The sequence below is a fragment of the Lagopus leucura genome, unplaced genomic scaffold, assembly GCF_019238085.1.
Source record: "Lagopus leucura isolate 7727_CA_CO unplaced genomic scaffold, USGS_WTPT01 Super-Scaffold_100002, whole genome shotgun sequence".
NCBI classification, from domain to species: Eukaryota; Metazoa; Chordata; class Aves; order Galliformes; family Phasianidae; genus Lagopus; species Lagopus leucura.
The window spans coordinates 57,965,747-57,983,228 of record NW_024962263.1 but is presented as its reverse complement, the minus strand read 5'-3'; the positions used below and the strand labels follow the sequence as shown (position 1 = coordinate 57,983,228).

Below are 17,482 nucleotides of genomic sequence, written 5' to 3'. Positions count from 1 at the left end.
TTCCAAGAAGTGGGCTTGTTGAGCCTGCTGCCACCAATTGCTTCCCTTCAGAACATGGGTCCACTACCACTCTGAAGGCTATTATGACTGGTTTTGCAGGTCAGCCATAGATACAGACCTTATATCTTAGGCACAGTGCAGCATAGAATATCAGTGATGCTTTTTTATTACTATTATCATATATGAATATATGAAAAAGATAGACATATAGCACTTATTTTTATTGTTCCTGTCTTGAGAGACAGTAGTACTTAAATTTGGGCAGATGCAGCCTCTGTTCTTATTTACCTCCTCCAGCAGCCGGAAGTACGAATGGTTACAAAGAAGAGATGACAGAAAATGAGGGAAGAGAGCAGAAGAAGCTCACAGGGCAAAAGTGGACTAATTTGGATGGACAGAAATCAGCAAACCCATTTGTTTGGATTACAGAAGGAAAAAAAAAAACCCTACCTCCATATTCACTAAAAATCTGAGCAAGGTGGTTATAACAAACAAAAAGCATCGCAAGAGAACCCATAGCTACAGAAACAGAAAACCTGTCAGCAGCTGTAATCTCATTCATCTCACACTCTCACAGTGTTTATAAAAAGGTACTGACACTGTAATCACCAGACAGCACAGCGACTGCCTCAATGAAAAAAAGATTTCTGTCTTACATGAAAGAATTCATTAGCACAAATCACATCGCATGAAAAATGAAAGGCCGGGCCTCCCACCAACAACAGTCAGGGTTCGCTCTCTTTCCCTCAGCATCGCCACCGTGCTGCTGTAACCCACACAGCACCCTGCAGTATGAGCAGTGGTATGGATGGGACAAGCAGCAGAGCGTGACGAGGCAGCACTCAGAGCATCTTGCCCCACTGTGCTCTTCTAAGCTTCATCTACAACACGCTGCTTGAAGCTTGTTGGAAGCCTCTCACAACGGTTACCGACCTCGATAAGTAATTTCTATTGGAGCCAGGCACTCCCTGCTCAGCTACAGGCAGTGTACGAACGCTCATTCCTTTGACTGCTGTACCTATCTAGAGATGACACAGTAAATCCTAGCACACGGGCATACCTAAGTGAGCAGATCTCTGCTGGAGCTCGGTCAGCCTGCGCACTCGTTCTTCGTTTTTGCCTTTCATCTGATCAACATCCAGGCTGAAGTCGGAGTGCAAAGACACACTGTCAGGCTGCAGCAGCGGTGTCTGGGCTGGTGGGACACCTTCCTGCAGCAAGTGCAAAAACAGAAATCCTGCAGTTACATAGCTGTCCTGGTTTGGCTGGGACAGAGTTAATTTCCTTCATAGCTGCTGATGCAGTGCCACATTTCAGATTCAGGAAGAAAATAATGTTGATAGCACATTGGTGTTTTAGTTATTGCAGAGCAGTGCTTACATCAAGTCAAGGACTCTTCAGCTTCTCACACCACCCTGCTGGCAAGGAGCTGGGGGTGCAGCAGCTGCTGGGAAGGGACATAAGCAGGACAGCTGACCTAACTGGCCAGAGAGCTATCTCATGTGACAAAACACAGGCAACGGTAGAACCAGAGGAGCTGGCAGAGGGGCTGCTGCTGCTCGGGGACTGTCTGGGTACAGCTGGCTGCTGGTGAGCCATTGCGTCGTGCATTGCTTTTGTTTTATTCATTCTTTTCTTCATTTTGCTTATTCTTTTCTTCCTTCTTATTAAACTTTCCTTACTTCAGCCCGCGAGTTCTCACACTTTCTTTTTTTTTTTTTTTTTTTAAACCTTTCCCCAATTCTCTCCCCCAGTTCCCCTGGAGGAGTGCACAAACGACGGTGTGGTACTGAGCTGCTGCTGCATTACACCACTGCATTCCTTCTGGTGCCCAACGCGGGCCAAGACAGCAACAGATCTGACCACAGCGTGTTACAGAGAACACATTTGCTTTTTTTTTTTTTTCCATAATTATCACATTATTTTAATAGCTGCTGTCCACAATGTTCATTTGCTGGCTCACAGAGTTGTTCTGGCTCCTCTCAAAGCTGCTTTGGTTGTTGTCAGGGCTGCTTTGGTTGCTCTCAGGGCTGCTTTGGCTGCTCTCAGGGCTGCTTGGTGCAATCCCTTTCTTGCTGTACTTGCTCCCCGTTTTGCTGTTTATCAGCGCAGAGGGCTGGTTAAAGACTGCTTTGGGTTTTCTCACTCTGCTGTACTGCATAACACTCACAAAGTGATAAAAGCATTATCTACTGCTGCACTCAGCATTGCTGCCATCCTTGTACTTTGGAAACTATCAGCAATTACACTTCTTACCTTTTCTTCTCTGAGAGTCAGCCCTTCTCCTCCTGGTCAATTAGAAGAATGCTTGAGATTTGTGTATACCTTTGGGATACCCAAACCAGCACGTTGTTATTTCTGTGTCTCCTGAGCATATTTCAGGTTTCGTTCTAAGGCTAAACAATTATTTGAGACCACCACCCAGAGCTCTGCCCCAAGGCAAGACAGCTGCAAAGGCATGGGCAGGCACCCAGAACACAGGGCACCTCCAATGCATTGAAACTTCACTCTAAACAAGTGCAGAGATATGAAAAAGTGATTGAAACATGTGATTACACCATCACCTGGCAGCTCCAAAGAAACACAAATCACTACAGCATGCCGGGGTTTGGCCTACCTAGCCTCATTTGACCCCAGTCACCACCTTCAAGAGGAAGAGACAGCCTCTGGATCTGACAGCAACAGACCCACAGCAACACTGTGGATAATCCAACCCCTGCAACAGACACCATGGCTGAGCCGTCACAGGTATCCAAGAAGAAAGAATGGGAGCAGAAGTCAGCTCACTCAGTAAGGGAAGAAGCAGCTTCTCCTAAACAGAGAGCAGGAGAAAGCATCAGAAGAAGCAAACTGCTACAAAGCATTCGTAAGAACAGGAGGTGGATGCGACAGAACTCATAAACGAGACAAAAACCTCCTGATCCCTACCCCTGGGTGAGCTGAGACATACACTAAGATTCCAGGATGAACCCATCTGGGTCACCGCAGTGTGGCATGATATTGCTGCCCAGGTAGAGAACACGGTGGTAACAGCACAACTTGTAGATGCCCACCTACCCAAGAGTCTTCACACACTGAAGAACACCAGAACCACCAACAGGTGGATCAGGCTGCTAGGATTGAAGTGACTCAGGTAGATCTTGACTGGCAGTGTAAAGATGATTTCTAGCTCAATGGGCCATGATGCTTCAGGCCATCAAGAAAGAGGAGCAACATACAGATGGAATAAGGATCAAGGGGTGGATTTGACCACAGACACTGTTGCACAGGTTATCCACAGATGTGAAATATGCTGGAGTTAAGCAAGCCAAGCAAGCCTCTTTGTATGGAGGGCAATGGCTGAAACATAAATACAGGGAGGCCTGGCAGGCGGATTCTATCACCTTCTCACTCACAATAATGGCAAGTGCCATATACTTGCAATGGTGGAAGCAAACACTGGATGGCTGGAAATGTATTTCGTGCTCCACACCACCACCCAAAATATCATCCTGGGCCTTAAAAAGCAGGTCTTATGGTGACATGGCACCCCAGAAGGAACTGAGTCAGACAACGGGACTAATTTCTGAGACAACCCCATAAACACCTGGGCCAAAGAGCACAGCACTGAGTGAGTACATCACATCCCCCACCATGCAGCAGCCTCTGGAAAATGGAATGATGCAATGGACTGTTAAAACTACATTGAGAGCAATGGGTGCTGGGATATTCAAACACTGGGGCACACGTTTAACAAAAGTCACCTGGTTAATCAACATTCAGAGATCTGCCAGTCAAGCTGGCCCTGCCCAGAAAAAACTCTTATGCTCTGTAGGAGGAGATAAAGTCCCTGTAGAGCCCTGTGTAGGGCACCACAGTATGGGTTAGTCCTGCCTCAAGCAAAGGCAAACCCATGCATAAGGCTGCTTTTTCTCAAGGACCTGGGTGCACTTAGGGGGTAACGTGTAAAGATGAGGAACTCTGCTGTGTACCTCCAGGTGATTTGTGTTGGTGAGAACAGCCAATAATTTGTGTCCAGTTCTGAGCTCCTTAGTTCAAAGACAGGGATTGCCTAGAAAGGAGTCCAGTGGAGGGCCAAAAAGATGATTAAGGGCCTGGAGCACCTCCCTTATGAGGAAAAGCTAAGTAAGCTGGGTCTGTTCAGCCTGAGGAAAAGAAGACTGAGAGGGGGATCTGATAAATGTTTATAAATATCTAAAGGGAGGTGGGAGGCAAAGGGATGAGGCCAGGCTCTTCTCACTGGTGTATAGCAATAGAACAATGGAACCTGGCTTGGCTTCAGCATGCAACAATTCAACACCACACACCATCTCTCCAGCCCTGAATGACTGCTGTGACAGATGGAGCTCAAAGTCATGGACTAAATAAGCTCAATGGACATTTTAAAGAGATAATCCACAGAAAAAGAGCAATGAGATCTGTACGATCAAAGGACGGCAAGGGTGCTGATGAGGACCTATTGGAAAGAGTAAGACCTGAGCATGAGTTAGATGGCGTGGGATGAGGGGACAGCTGACCCAGACCAACGAAACAGATTCTATTCCACATGCTGCCATGTTGAAAATGGGGGAGTTGGCCAGAAGGCTGCCATTCCTCAGGGAATGGTGGGGCATCAGTTGGCCAGCAGTGAACAATTGTGTTGTGCATCACTTCTTGTGTTGTTTTGGGTTTGTGGGGTAGGGGTTTATTTGTACTTCATTTTTTCCTCTTTCTTATTAAACTGCCATTATCTCAACCCAGGAGTTTGTGCACTTTTTCCAATTCTCTCCCCTAACCCACCTGGTGGGAGAGAGCAAACAGCTCTATCATACTCAGCTGCTTGCCAGGTTAAACCACAACACCAGCATACTTTTAAAAAGGGCAACTAGGCATACATGTACACCCTCTGTATCCATGTCATCCAGCCACGAAGGAACCACAAGCACTGTCCAACAACAACAGGTTTGTGTCCTGTCTTCATATTTAAGCCAATCTGGTTACCATACTTACAGCGCACTCCAGTGCTTTCTTCTTTATTCGTCTCCTCTCCCTTGCAGAAAGTGGAAGCTGTGATGATAAGTCAATTTCTTCTAAGGCAGAAAAAGTTTCTCCATTAGCACCTGCAAAATCATAGAATCATAGAATCACAAGGTTGGAAACGAGCTATAAGATCATCCAGTCCAACCATCTCCTCATCACCATTGCCACCACCAGCACTAAACCATATCACGCAGCACGTCGTCCAGACGCCTCTTGAACACTGCCTGACCACTCTCGGAGAGAAAAAGTTCTTCCTTATGTCTAATCTAAAACTCCTCTGATACAACTTCTGGCCATTACCCCATGTCCCCAGCTCCCTCAGCCGCTCCTCATAAGACTTGTTGTGCTCCAGACCCCTCACCAGTTTTGTTGCCCTTCTCTGGACCTCAACATCTTTCCTGTAGTGAGGAGCCCAAAACTGAACACAGTACTCGAGGTGTGGCCTCACCTCGAGTAGAGGGGGATGATCACCTCCCTGCTCCTGCTGGCCACACCATTTCTAATGCAGGCCAGGATGCCGTGGGCCCTCTTGGCCACCTGAGCACACTGTCGGCTCATGTTCAGCCAAGCATCAACCAACACCCCCAGGTCCTTCTCTTCTTCACACTCATCCAGCCACTCATTCCCAAGCCTGTAACGCTGCATGGGGTTGTTGTGCCCAAAGTGCAGGACCCGGCACCTGGCCTTGTTGAACCTCACCCCATTCACCTCAGCCCAGTGATCCAACCTGTCTAAATCCCTTTGAAGGGCCGCCGTACCCTCAGGCAGATCAACACCACCTCCCAGCTTGGTGTCTTCTGCAAACTTGCTGAGGGTGCACTCAATGCCCTCATCTAGGTCATCAATAAAGATACTAAACAAGATGGGCCCCAGTACTGACCCCTGGGGGACACCACTTGAAACGGGTTGCCAGCTGGACTTTACTCCATTCACCACAACCCGCTGGGCACGGCCCTGTAGCCAGTTCCTTACCCAAAGAAGTGTATATCTGTTCAGACCACAGGCAGCCAGTTTCCCCAGAAGAAGCCTGTGAGGGACCGTGTCAAAGGCTTTGCTGAAGTCTAGGAAGATTACATCAACAGCCCTTCCCTCATCTATCAGACTGGTCTCCCAGTCGAAGAAAGAGATGAGGTTGGTCAAACACGACCTGCCTTTCATGAACCCGTGCTGGCTGGGCCTGATCCCCTGGACACCACGCACATGCTGTGCAATCTCATCCAAGATCATTTGCTCCATAACTTTCCCTGGTACTGAGGTCAGGCTGACAGGTCTACAGTTCCCCAGACCCTCCTTACAGCCCCTCTTGAAGATAGGAGTCACATCAGCAAGCCTCCAATCCTCTGGGACCTCACTAGTCAACCAGGAGCGCTGATAGATGGCTGAGAGGGGCTCAGCAATCACCTCTGCCAGCTCCCTCAGCACCCAAGGGTGCAGCCCATCCGGTCCCATGGACTTGTGACAGTCCAGATGGAGGAGGAGCTCTGACTGTCTCCACCTGAATCGCTGGGGGCGTTTTCTGAGCAGCATCCCAGACTTCCAGATCAGGGCATAAAAAGCCCAGAGGATAAACTGCCCTGGCTATTGAAGGTAGATGTAAAGAAGGCATTGAGGACCTCAGCCTTCTCCTTGTCCTCAGTGGCCACATTCCCTGCATTCCAAAAGAGGGGATACAGTTCATAGAGGACAGAGAGCCAAAGCCTCACCTTATCAAGGCATATTAAATGTAAACATGCAGCATTTGGCTCAGGTAGCCTCAGAGCTCTGTGTCACTGGGGGTTGAAGAGCACCTGCAGGGCAGCAACAGCTGCCCTCCTGCTCACATCTCTCCACAGGCACCCATCTTGACCAAAATTACAGGCAGGCTATTTGGCCAGATTCTAGACTGATGCACTCACTTCATCTAAGAGCACTGAGCATCTTTCTTTTCATTATCTGAGCAGTAAATATTAAATAGGATTTCCTAATTCGAAGAATGTAAGACTACAGAAAGCACCAAATGCATTGAACAAGGCTGAAAGCAATACCCTGTGCCCCTCCTAATGTCCAGGTTCTCCAGGATCCATATGTTAATAGAGTAAGTGTGAATATATTTCAAATGAAAAAAAAAAAAGCTTTTAAGCAAAGCCAGATGTGATTATAATCAGTATATGGAAAAATATTGAGTTTCATTAAAAAGTACTGCATCTTCCCCATAGCAGAGAATAAAAACCATATAGGATTATTTCCCTTAGATGACAAAGAGAATTTCAAGGCACTGTAATGCCTACTAATGGAAAATTAACACTTAAGAGACCTGAGCTGGTTGGTTTTCAGTTTTGTTTCATTTCTGGTTTTTATCAGAAATAAAAATAAATGAATAAAGCTCCCCAGCAAGGCGACATCCCAGAGAGAGCATTACACAGAAAGATGCCTTCTCACAAAAAGACATAAAGCAGCCTAAGGCTCTTAGCAGAGTTGTTGACTTTAGGTGTGATCCATGCAAGTTTACTGCAGTACAATTCCATAAAGATCTGCATTTGTACTGATGGCATAATTTATCACTTTAAAAAAAATCACAGTTGCTATACCCACAGCAACTTCTAAAACAGCAATAATCTGTTCAGAAAAGCATCACTATGCTAAAAGGCACATTTGTACACTCCTCATGTGCTAAAAGAGAAACTCACCAATAAAAGCACTGTCGGATTCCAACAGCGAATTTTTCAAGGATTCGTGGGAGTCATTCCTGAACTGCAAAGGTGAAGCAGAAGACATGCAAAGTCAGATGCCTCAATATCTATTACCTAATTATAAATAACGTACATTTAATATCTGCTGAAGCTCTGCAAAGGAAACAGCAGCTACGCAGTGTTTTGCACTATTCTATACTTCATAGCTGCAAAAAAGTGCGTCTTTTCAAATAGTTCATGTTCTCCTTACGCAGTAGTTTTTGGACTTTTCTGTTGCAGCACCATTTACTGTAATTGTCTGCACGTGGCAATGGTTGTGGCAGCCTGTGTAAGCCACCATATCCATCAAGGGGTGCATAACAGTCACCACCTGAGCTTTACACCACAGGACAAAGCCGGCAGCAGGCCTGCACCCAAGGTTTGTCCAAAGCTCTGATCAAAAGAGGGAAGACTCCTCATGTTTTTGCTTATCCCACCACGTGCAATCTTTGGTATTAAAGCACCAAATATCCTCCTAATAATAACAAGCAGTAAGATCATTGCTTACAGTTCACTGCATAGTTGCAACCATTCACAGCAGAAACTCAACTTGAAAATCACTACGAAAATCAAAGTAGTGGAAACTATTTGAGGAAACAAGGGGAAACAAACTTTTTACTGCAAACTACTGCTCTGGAGAAGACTTTCAGGTATTAATTTACAACTCTAACATGCATTAAGGTGATGTATATTTTCCATTTGCTCAGTAATATTTCGTTTCTGCATGAAGTTATAGTGTTATCCTTGAGGCTAATGGCTGTTCCTTGCAGTCTTCCACCATATATGGGCCCACACTCCCACAAAACACCACTGAAGTCTGCTGTTCTGCAGTTAGGTTAGTGAAAAAAAATAAAAACCCAATTCTGATAGCACTTCATTTGGCTTTATTTACACCTGAAAATAAACCTCTCCTTTGAGACAGTGTGCATCACTCAAGTCACGTGGATTCAGAGATACTGCTGCTGGCTCGGCTGCTTCCACTAATTCACACTCCCAGCAGCAATCTAACATCATATGAATATAAAGTAAGTATCGATGAATATTAAGAAAGGAAGCTAATGAATCAAACAATCTCTATATACAAAGATAAACAACTTCCACGTCAAGCTTAAGAACCTGTTAATCATTCTATTAAGCAATAGCATTAAAGAAGCTCGCTGTCTTGGGTGTAATTCTTTCCTCCAAATTCTGTACAAGCCACACAATTTAATAAGCATTAAGCATTTCTTGTGCTTGAAAAAAGCACAATATTACTTTTTTTTTAAAAAAAAAACTTGTTTTGTTCTTACCAGTCCCATGGTTTGTGGGTTGTAGGCAGAAGGAGAATCATCTTCATCCATGAGAACCACGTAGAGAAAAGATTAAATAATTACAGTGTCATAAGAAAAGAGATAACACTGACACACGACATGCAGACAAAACTTCTGCTACTACATGGAAGAGAAAAACCACTGTCAATTACTACAACTTCCTTTAAAATTGTATACATTTTAACTGAACATCTGAAAACTCCGAACATCAGTGAAGTGTCTGAATGCCAACGTATTACCAGAAAAATCAAACAGGAGTCAATAGCATATTATTTCTGAGAACACTAGGGTTCTCACTTGAGGGTTCTCAAGTGCACACACTTCTGAAGGGCTGGATATATCAGAAAGACCTCAATTTGTGAGATGGTTTACCACAGGTGTCCAACTTCTTAGCTTGCCTAAGCAATTGTCTTGGGCCACATTCAAAACATATCATATAGTTAAGGTACGTAAGGATCAAAGATTTTTAAAACATTTTTTATTAAAAGATTTTTCTTCTTAAAAGAGAGCAACAAAAAACTACCGGGTTGGACATGTATAGTTTTAAGCATCAAATAAACCCATGAGAGCACAAAAGGTTGCTGCACGAATACCTGGGTTTTTCTTTCACCCTCCCTAGTTTCACCTGTTGAGACCTTAACATCTTTACACATCATTTGAAATACTGTATCTGACGAGACATTTAGGTACACAGCTAGAAAGAAGTTTGTTTTGTGACACGCTCTGCACACTGCTGAACCCCAGTGAAACTAGGACATGGTAATGAGAACACACCAGCTTAAATAACTGCAGATGAGACAGCAATTAAACGGCCACAAACTGGAGCAGAGAAGTTCTGCACCAACATGCAAAGGAACTTCTTCACAGTGAGGTGACGGAGCACTGGAACAGGCTGCCCAGGGAGGCTGCGGATTCTCCTTCTCTGGAGATATTCAAGACCCACCTGGACTCCTACGTGTGCAGCCTGCTGTAGGGGGCTTTGCAGGTGGACTGGACCTGATGATCTCTAGAGCTCCCCTCCAGCCCCTATGATTCTGTGAATCTGAACTTTCCAAGCTATACCTGAGAACCTGAAAGTATATGGCCTTCCTACTATAAGATTATACTGCCTTTTCTAGCATATTTTTCTTTTCTTATCTTCACCTTCACAGGTATTTTGTACATTTCATTTGCTTTTCTTTTATTAAATATATTTGTGAATTAAGAAGAAAAAAAAGAGTGTAAACTACACTATTTATCATCCCAGAAGTAGCTGCAGCAGTCCTAAGGACAGCCACAGAATCATAGAATGGCTTGGGCTGGAAGGGACACCAATGATATCAACCTCCAAACCCTTCTGTTGCAGGCAGGGCCAACCACCTTCAGATCTGGTACCAGACCAGGCTGCCCTGGGCCCCAACCAACTTGGCCTTGAACACCTCCAGGAAGAGAGCACCTACAACCTCTCTGGGCAGCTTGTTCCAGCACCTCACCACTCTCTCTGTAAAGAACTTCCTCCTGATATCCAATCTAAACCTTCCCTCCTTGAGCTTAAAGACATTTTGCCTTGACCTGTCACTGTTACCCTTGTAAAAAGTTGATTTCCCTCCTGTTTATAATCCCCTTTTCAAATACTGGAAGGCTGCAATGAGGTCTCCCCACAGCCTTCTCTCCAAATATTTGTTTTAAGCAGGTAAGGCAATCCACACTATCATACAGTATGATAAAACAGGAAAGCCTTTGCCACAACATCCTGTAACACGGCCTCTTATCCACAATACATATTGCTTTAATTCATCTTCCTGTCTGCCTCATATCAGACAATAAAACTGCTCATCGATTTTCACTGAGGGGAAGAAGATGAACTTGTCTCTGAGGAAAATGAACTGGAAATACAGAGATAACATGGTAACTAATTATCTAGCTCAGTACGTGCTGACAGGCTATAAATGATGTTGTAAAGCAGTAAATGGGATTGAGAGAGAGAAAAGGCTGCTTGAGGATCCTCCGTAAGATTCAGTGGAAAGTTATTTTAGAAATCAGCTCCTTGTGTTCCAGCAGAAAATGCCTGCTGCTAGTTTGCCCCCATGTAAGACTGCAGTATCCATTCAGCATTAGCTTACATCTAATACAACCACTCAGCCTTAAAGCTAATGAAAAAAGGCAAGTTTGCTTTCCAGCTAGTGGAGGTTGCTCTCCAGGCAACATTAAATCAGAGCCTTCTCAGACTGCCTGTTAAGTAATACTCCAATGGGAAGAAAACCAAAACCAGAAACACACAGTTCTCCACTGAAACTACTGACCTCTTTTGCACAATTTCAGTCCACCCCAGAAAGGTCAAGACTGAACGCAACCCTGCACACCCAATTTTGACATTATGTGATATTTAAAATCCTGTAATCAGCCCAGAAGACGTTACAGAGATGCTGATTTGTAACTGCAATGTTATATTATTCATAAGCAATACTGCCCACCTTGCTTGAACACCAAAACATCCACCCATTCTGAAGTTGCTAGTAAGTTGCAAAATCTTACACATGATTTCTAAAGCAAAGTCTGTTCTAGGATACAGATTTCTGAGTCTGTGAAACATTCAAACCATGACTACAAACATAAAAGGAATTTAGTACTAAGAGATAAAAGTAGAAGACACATTGGCTGCACTATAACTGATACAGCTTCAAAGCCATCTCCTCCAGTGAGAACTGAAAAGGTGCTGGGAGGGACTTACCTGCTAACACCTCCACCAGGTATCAGCTGAAGATTTTTACTGCTCTATGATTTTCTTTAACAGAAAGTAAGAAACCTAATTCTCTCTTGCATTGTTCTGAAGCAAGCACAAAGCAGTAATTAAATTCCTTTCAGGGAAATGAGGAGAAATAGTCACACTAATTTTTAAAAGAAGTCATTCAATACTTCTATGCTTTTTAATGTGACAGAATTTCAGTGTTCTGGTGAACAGAAGTGCTTTACACTTCTGTGCTGCAGTGCTGACAGGGAACATCAAGGTAAAATCACAACTGCCATTTTTTAAAAACCTTCATCAAATACAAAAGCAATAGACAAAGCCACTGAAATTATTCCTTACCTTCTGCTTCTCTCCTCATTCTCATTCTGTCAAGTTTCTTCTGCTGCTCTCTCAACAGAGCCTGCTGTTGAATCTCTAGAGTCTGGTCATCTTTTGGAGGATCAGGATACATTTGCCTTAAGCCTACACGTGTTTCAGAATCTAGAACAAAGACAGGAAATAAGAATTTTACTTTAAACTAATGTTTCTGGAAAAGAAATTTTAAAGCAGTTACACATTCACAGTCAGAAGAAACATTAAACAGAATGATAACAATGGCATTCTATCCCCCAAGCTGTTTAGTAGCACACTTTCATGGCAGGCATAAGAGATGCAGGCTGATATACCCTCATTTTAAAGAGCTTGCACTCCTGTTTAACTTCCAAATGACATCTCCAGCCAGAAGGCCCTTACAGAGAAGAGCAATGCTTTCTCCCCCCAAAATCTAGAAGGCATTTTGGGGGGCGTCCATCGATCAAATTAGAAATGTTATGAGAACAGCTCAAATCATATAATTAAACAATTTATGAAATTAAAATCTTTCAAAGCATTCTTTGAATCAATATTCAACAGTTGACAAACATTTTGGAAAAGAAAAACATTTCTCCATCAAAATTACCTGTATTCTTTAAAAGACCCCCATAAAATTTAGCAAGGTTCCCCATAAGGTATGTGCCAAGTGGTTGCACACTGATTCTGGCAGTGGTGCAGTACCTAACAACAAACTGTAGACATTTGTAGAAACACCCACACTAAGTGACATAAATGCATGCAAAATGCTGCCCACAGAGCATGCTGCACATAGGCAGTGGCTGAGAAGAAGCCAGTGTTTTTTGTTTTAAATCCTGAGTGACGTGGAAGATGGAGGAAAAGATGTTTCACAGACTTTCTTCCTCAGCAACAAGATCTCCCTACCTTTGTATTTAAGTTCATTAAAATCCCAGATGTTCTGCATGTTGACAGGATCTTGTGCATCCTTCGACGAAGGCCGCCTCACCGGAGCCTGCAGACGCAGCCTGGCCATCTCAAATATGTCCTTTGGATTCTTCTCTCTCCTCCCACTTGAAAAGTGTGTGAAACAAGCAAAACATCATTTCAAACCACAGTACTCATGAATTACATGAAAGCATAGTTTAATGCTAATAAAACTCACTTCTTATACTTAGACACTAAGCAACTGTTTACTTAAAGCTACTAATAATTTTGAAAATAATCACACTGCATATCATGTAATGAGAAGAAATAATCTATTTGAAACAAAGAAAAAAGAACCTCTTACTTTAAGGAACAGAACTATGACTTCTGATCTGATGAGTCTTTTGCAACTAGTGGGTACAGTTACCTAGCACAGTTTGGAAGCAAACCATGAAGTTTTAAATAAAAGGGTATGAATTTCTTTAAGGAAGAAAGTACTCCCACAGCATTGCTCTATTTAACAGATACTGCAGTCTCCAGACACAACTCACAGCCTTGGAGGGAAGGCATTGAGATAAAAACTTAGACATCAGTTTTAGACCAACAGACCAAATATTCTAACTACCAACATTATCAACACACTCATTCTTAGATTGAAACTTAGAAAGATTTCTGGAAAAAACAACCAGCCAACCACACATCAGAAAAATGAAAAAAGGTATGTGTAAGTTTAATGCCCATGTTTTCTTTTAACACATCATGTTAGCCAACTGACACTTCTAATACACAGTAGCTCCAAGTTCCTGTACAAAAGTTGACTTCTAAAAAATGAAGATGAAATTCTCACCGTGTAATTGGTCCATCATCATCACTAGCCACATTTAGCAACTGTTCCTGCAGTCGCCTCTCTTCACTACGAAGCTGTTTCCTCATCTCTGATAATTCATTTATCACATTCTTTCTTTCTTCTGTAATTTAACACCAATAAAGTGTTAGAGACACTTTTCTGCCTGCCTCGTAAATGCAAGGTGAAAAAAATGACAATGCACTGTTAATTAAAGCGATTAGATATGCACAAGCATTTCATACTTTAGAAACCAGGGGAGAACTTGTATTTTAAGGCAGCAGAAGGATGAAGTCACCAGAACAGCAAAAAGCATTCAAACTTCAACAGAAATGTTCTGCTGCGTTTAAAAAAAGGAAAAGCTAAGAAGCAACTGGATGCTGACAGTAAGCAGCCTTATCCTGCAATTTGTAAATCTACACAGTTCTCCTGAGAGTTAAAAGACAGGAACTGAGGTGGTATCAACACATAAAACCCATTTCTGTCTCCTAAATCCCTCTGGACAGTTCAAAAGAGAAATATCAATCTGCTTAGTGCCATCTCTTAAGTGTTAAGGAGTTCCAACTTCAACACTTATTTTTAGAGTGTGCTCATGCTGAATTTTCAGAACTACTGTTGGTCTCAGCTGCTGGGTTTTTGTAGTTAGGACAGCATTCCTCAACAAGTGTCAAGTTTTACAAATTCCTTGTTTTTCACATTACATACATTCTAGCAAGCACCTTTTAGTTTGGCTGCAGAATCTATCAGGCGAGCAAGTTTTACTAGTTTAAATGCTCCTACACAAGAGTTAATCCATATTTCTTCATTTCTTTCAATTTCCATGAGCTGCATGAAGAACCTCTTTCCTAGTGGAAGAGCTACAACAAACCCAGGTACTGACTACATTTGTAGGACAGCACTTACTGTTACACTTCATGTGTTTTTGCAGTGAAGGCAGTACCTACCAAGTGCTCGCAACTGATTTCTTCTAGCTGGGACAGGTGGAGAAGGAGCTCTGGGTTGTGGAGGATCCTAATCATCAGAATGAACACAAAATATTAACACGTCATAGTAAGCAACTACACCAACCATAGCAGCCTTTTATTTCCTTACTTTATGTCCAACTTATTAACTACCACTACTACCAGCAAAAAGAACAGTAACCTAGCAAGTCATTAACGTGTAGGGCTTTGTTTGTTTGTTTGCTTTTTAAATCTGATCTTTTAAATGCATTAAGGTATAGCAATATGAACTGTAACACACTCAGAGATCTGACCACAGCTGTGCTATGTGCTGGAAGGACATACAGATAAACAAATGAATTGGTTTTAGACAAGGTTTAAAGTCTTAAAACATTTTCTGAAACTGCACTATATTTTGCCAAATTATCACTTCCTGGTAAACCCATTTAAAGAACTTATAGTCCAATTCATTCCTACATACATAGTAAAAACAGTTTCCAATAAAAAGTCAGAAACGTAGCTCAAGATTCACAGTTATTTAATCTACTCTACTCATTACAGGAGGAATTTTAAAAAATAAAGAAGGTGAAGTGTAGCAGCAAACTTTTTGTACCTTCAGGAATACAAAACAATGCCCACAGTGAGGTTGCAAGTCTGAGCTAAGTTCTTTTCTTAGTGAACATTCTGGATTACTGGATTCACAAGCAAGAACCCAGCAACAAACTGAATGTGAGAAAAAAATCTCAGCTGCTCATCTCTACCCTTTGCCATCACTGTAACCCTCCTTTGGAGGCTCTCTAATATCTTTACATCCTTCTGTTGTGGTGCCATGCATGCAGTGCTCAAGGCAAGGCCACAAAGCACAGAGCAGAGTGGGACAATTCATTCCTTCAACCAGCTGAGGAGGATCCTTAGATCTCTGGAAAACTGAACAGAGCATCTACTCTGAAAAACAAGAGGCTCTTCACTACAGAAAGCACACAACGTGCAGAAAAAAAATAAAATAAGACACCCCAAACAATTCTTATGTTCTCAATAACATTAAGCTTTACAGCCATTAAATAACAATAAAGACCATCTCTAGTTATTCGTTGTGTTCCAGTGAACAAATGGGCAAAGAGGAAAAACTGAGTAGGATTTCACATGCTGCGCTGACTTGAATACAGGTAAGTAGAATGACAAAATATCCTGAGTTGGAAGGAACCCACAAGAATCATCAAATGCAAGATGACTAGAAAAATCCTACTTGTGAGTAGTAAGATATATGGCTTTCAGCTGATGGAATCCTCTCTTCTTTTCTTACTGACTTGTTCTGAAGAGCAGGAATGACAGGAGAAGGTTTCCTCGAGTACTGTAAGGAGTAGAGAAAGACTGGAACTACTTTCCCAAAGGCTCTAAAATATACATATATTATACACATCAAGAGTTTTGTTAACATGCTTCATTTGACAGTAAAATGCTTTTATTTATTGTTAATTGAAGCATTTTTATACTTAATATTAACTTCAACTCTTAACCCCATAAAATGATTGCAAAAATAATTTCATGTGATTTTATTTACTCCATATAGAAGTTTTAATATGTGTTTCTGTGTTGTATGTCTTTTTCAGTTACAGTTGTTACTTTTTTATTTTTCTTATTTATTTTATTTTATTTATTTATTTTTTTTAACTCCAGCCAATTCCATTGTATTTGTTTTAGGGAAATGCTTTGTAGAAATACGGAAGAGAAACAGTTCTGTAATTTATATTGCCTATTATAACTTTGTAATGGACTTCTCATCCAGGTCAAAGGAAAATAATTAAATTATAAAAAGCCTCTTTGCTGAAGATAAACTGTCCTTCAGTCCCCTAAAATATTTAATAACTTCTCTTTGTGTTTGGTCCTCAGCAAAAGCAGGCTAAGGTTCCTCATAGCAGATTTAAAAAAAAAAACAGAGTGCAGCTTACTAATATGGACATTGCTCTATAGTACTTTTAAATGAAACTTTATCAGCAAGATAAGGCACCACTGTACTGTGTCTGATATTTTCCCATCAGCTGTACTGCACCTGCTAAGTGTACTGGAGCTGAGGAGGCCAAGAAGGGAGCAATACTGGCAGAGGTTTCTGAAATCATACTCTCTTTTCAAAGCAGTTATTCTTGTAAATTAGGAAGTATTTGGTATCTTAGAAAGTAACTGAAGCATTACCATTTTCTTTTCCTCTTCTATCCTGGCATCTTTTTCCTTCTCAAAATACTGTCTAAGTTGTTCATCTCGCTTTTCTTCTTTTTCTTTCCTTCTTTTTTCTGCCTCTTTTTGTCTTTCTTCATCTAATCGAATAATTTCTCTGTTTTTTAACCTTCGCTGTAATAAAAACATTATCCGTACCTTAAAGAAGATTCAACAGTTTTAAGGTTTTGCTTTTTTTCTTGGAGAAATTAGAACTCAATTAAGCTGTTAGTATGAAATATGAAAGTATATTCCACAACATTCAAATTCAAATCCAAAACAGTGCCATGAAGATAATCATCTGCAGTCCTGGCTCTACAAACATTTAACAGAATTTCTCATAACTTCAATACACATCAGTTTTTGTCCCCAGATCCACGTCAGTCAGCCAAATTGTAGGCCACCATTTCTAGAAGAAGCACGACATGATAGCAGTGCCCACAGAGAAAGGTCACAGCTTTAACCTTCCTATGAAAACCAGTTGCTTC

General features: G+C 42.0%; 1 protein-coding gene across 1 annotated transcript in view; it reads right to left on the bottom strand.

Annotated features, from left to right (window-relative positions):
- CSPP1 (centrosome and spindle pole associated protein 1) overlaps positions 1 to 17,482 on the bottom strand; it is a 53,367-nt gene that overhangs the window by 2,582 nt on the left and 33,303 nt on the right. The window contains exons 22-31 of the mRNA XM_042869810.1: positions 16,974 to 17,129; positions 16,030 to 16,134; positions 14,787 to 14,853; positions 13,846 to 13,966; positions 12,999 to 13,144; positions 12,105 to 12,245; positions 9,017 to 9,057; positions 7,686 to 7,749; positions 4,990 to 5,099; positions 1,061 to 1,211 (exon numbers count right to left, since the gene is read on the bottom strand). Of these exons, the coding sequence (XP_042725744.1) occupies positions 1,061 to 1,211; positions 4,990 to 5,099; positions 7,686 to 7,749; positions 9,017 to 9,057; positions 12,105 to 12,245; positions 12,999 to 13,144; positions 13,846 to 13,966; positions 14,787 to 14,853; positions 16,030 to 16,134; positions 16,974 to 17,129 (1,102 nt within the window). The remainder of the gene's footprint in view (positions 1 to 1,060; positions 1,212 to 4,989; positions 5,100 to 7,685; positions 7,750 to 9,016; positions 9,058 to 12,104; positions 12,246 to 12,998; positions 13,145 to 13,845; positions 13,967 to 14,786; positions 14,854 to 16,029; positions 16,135 to 16,973; positions 17,130 to 17,482) is intronic.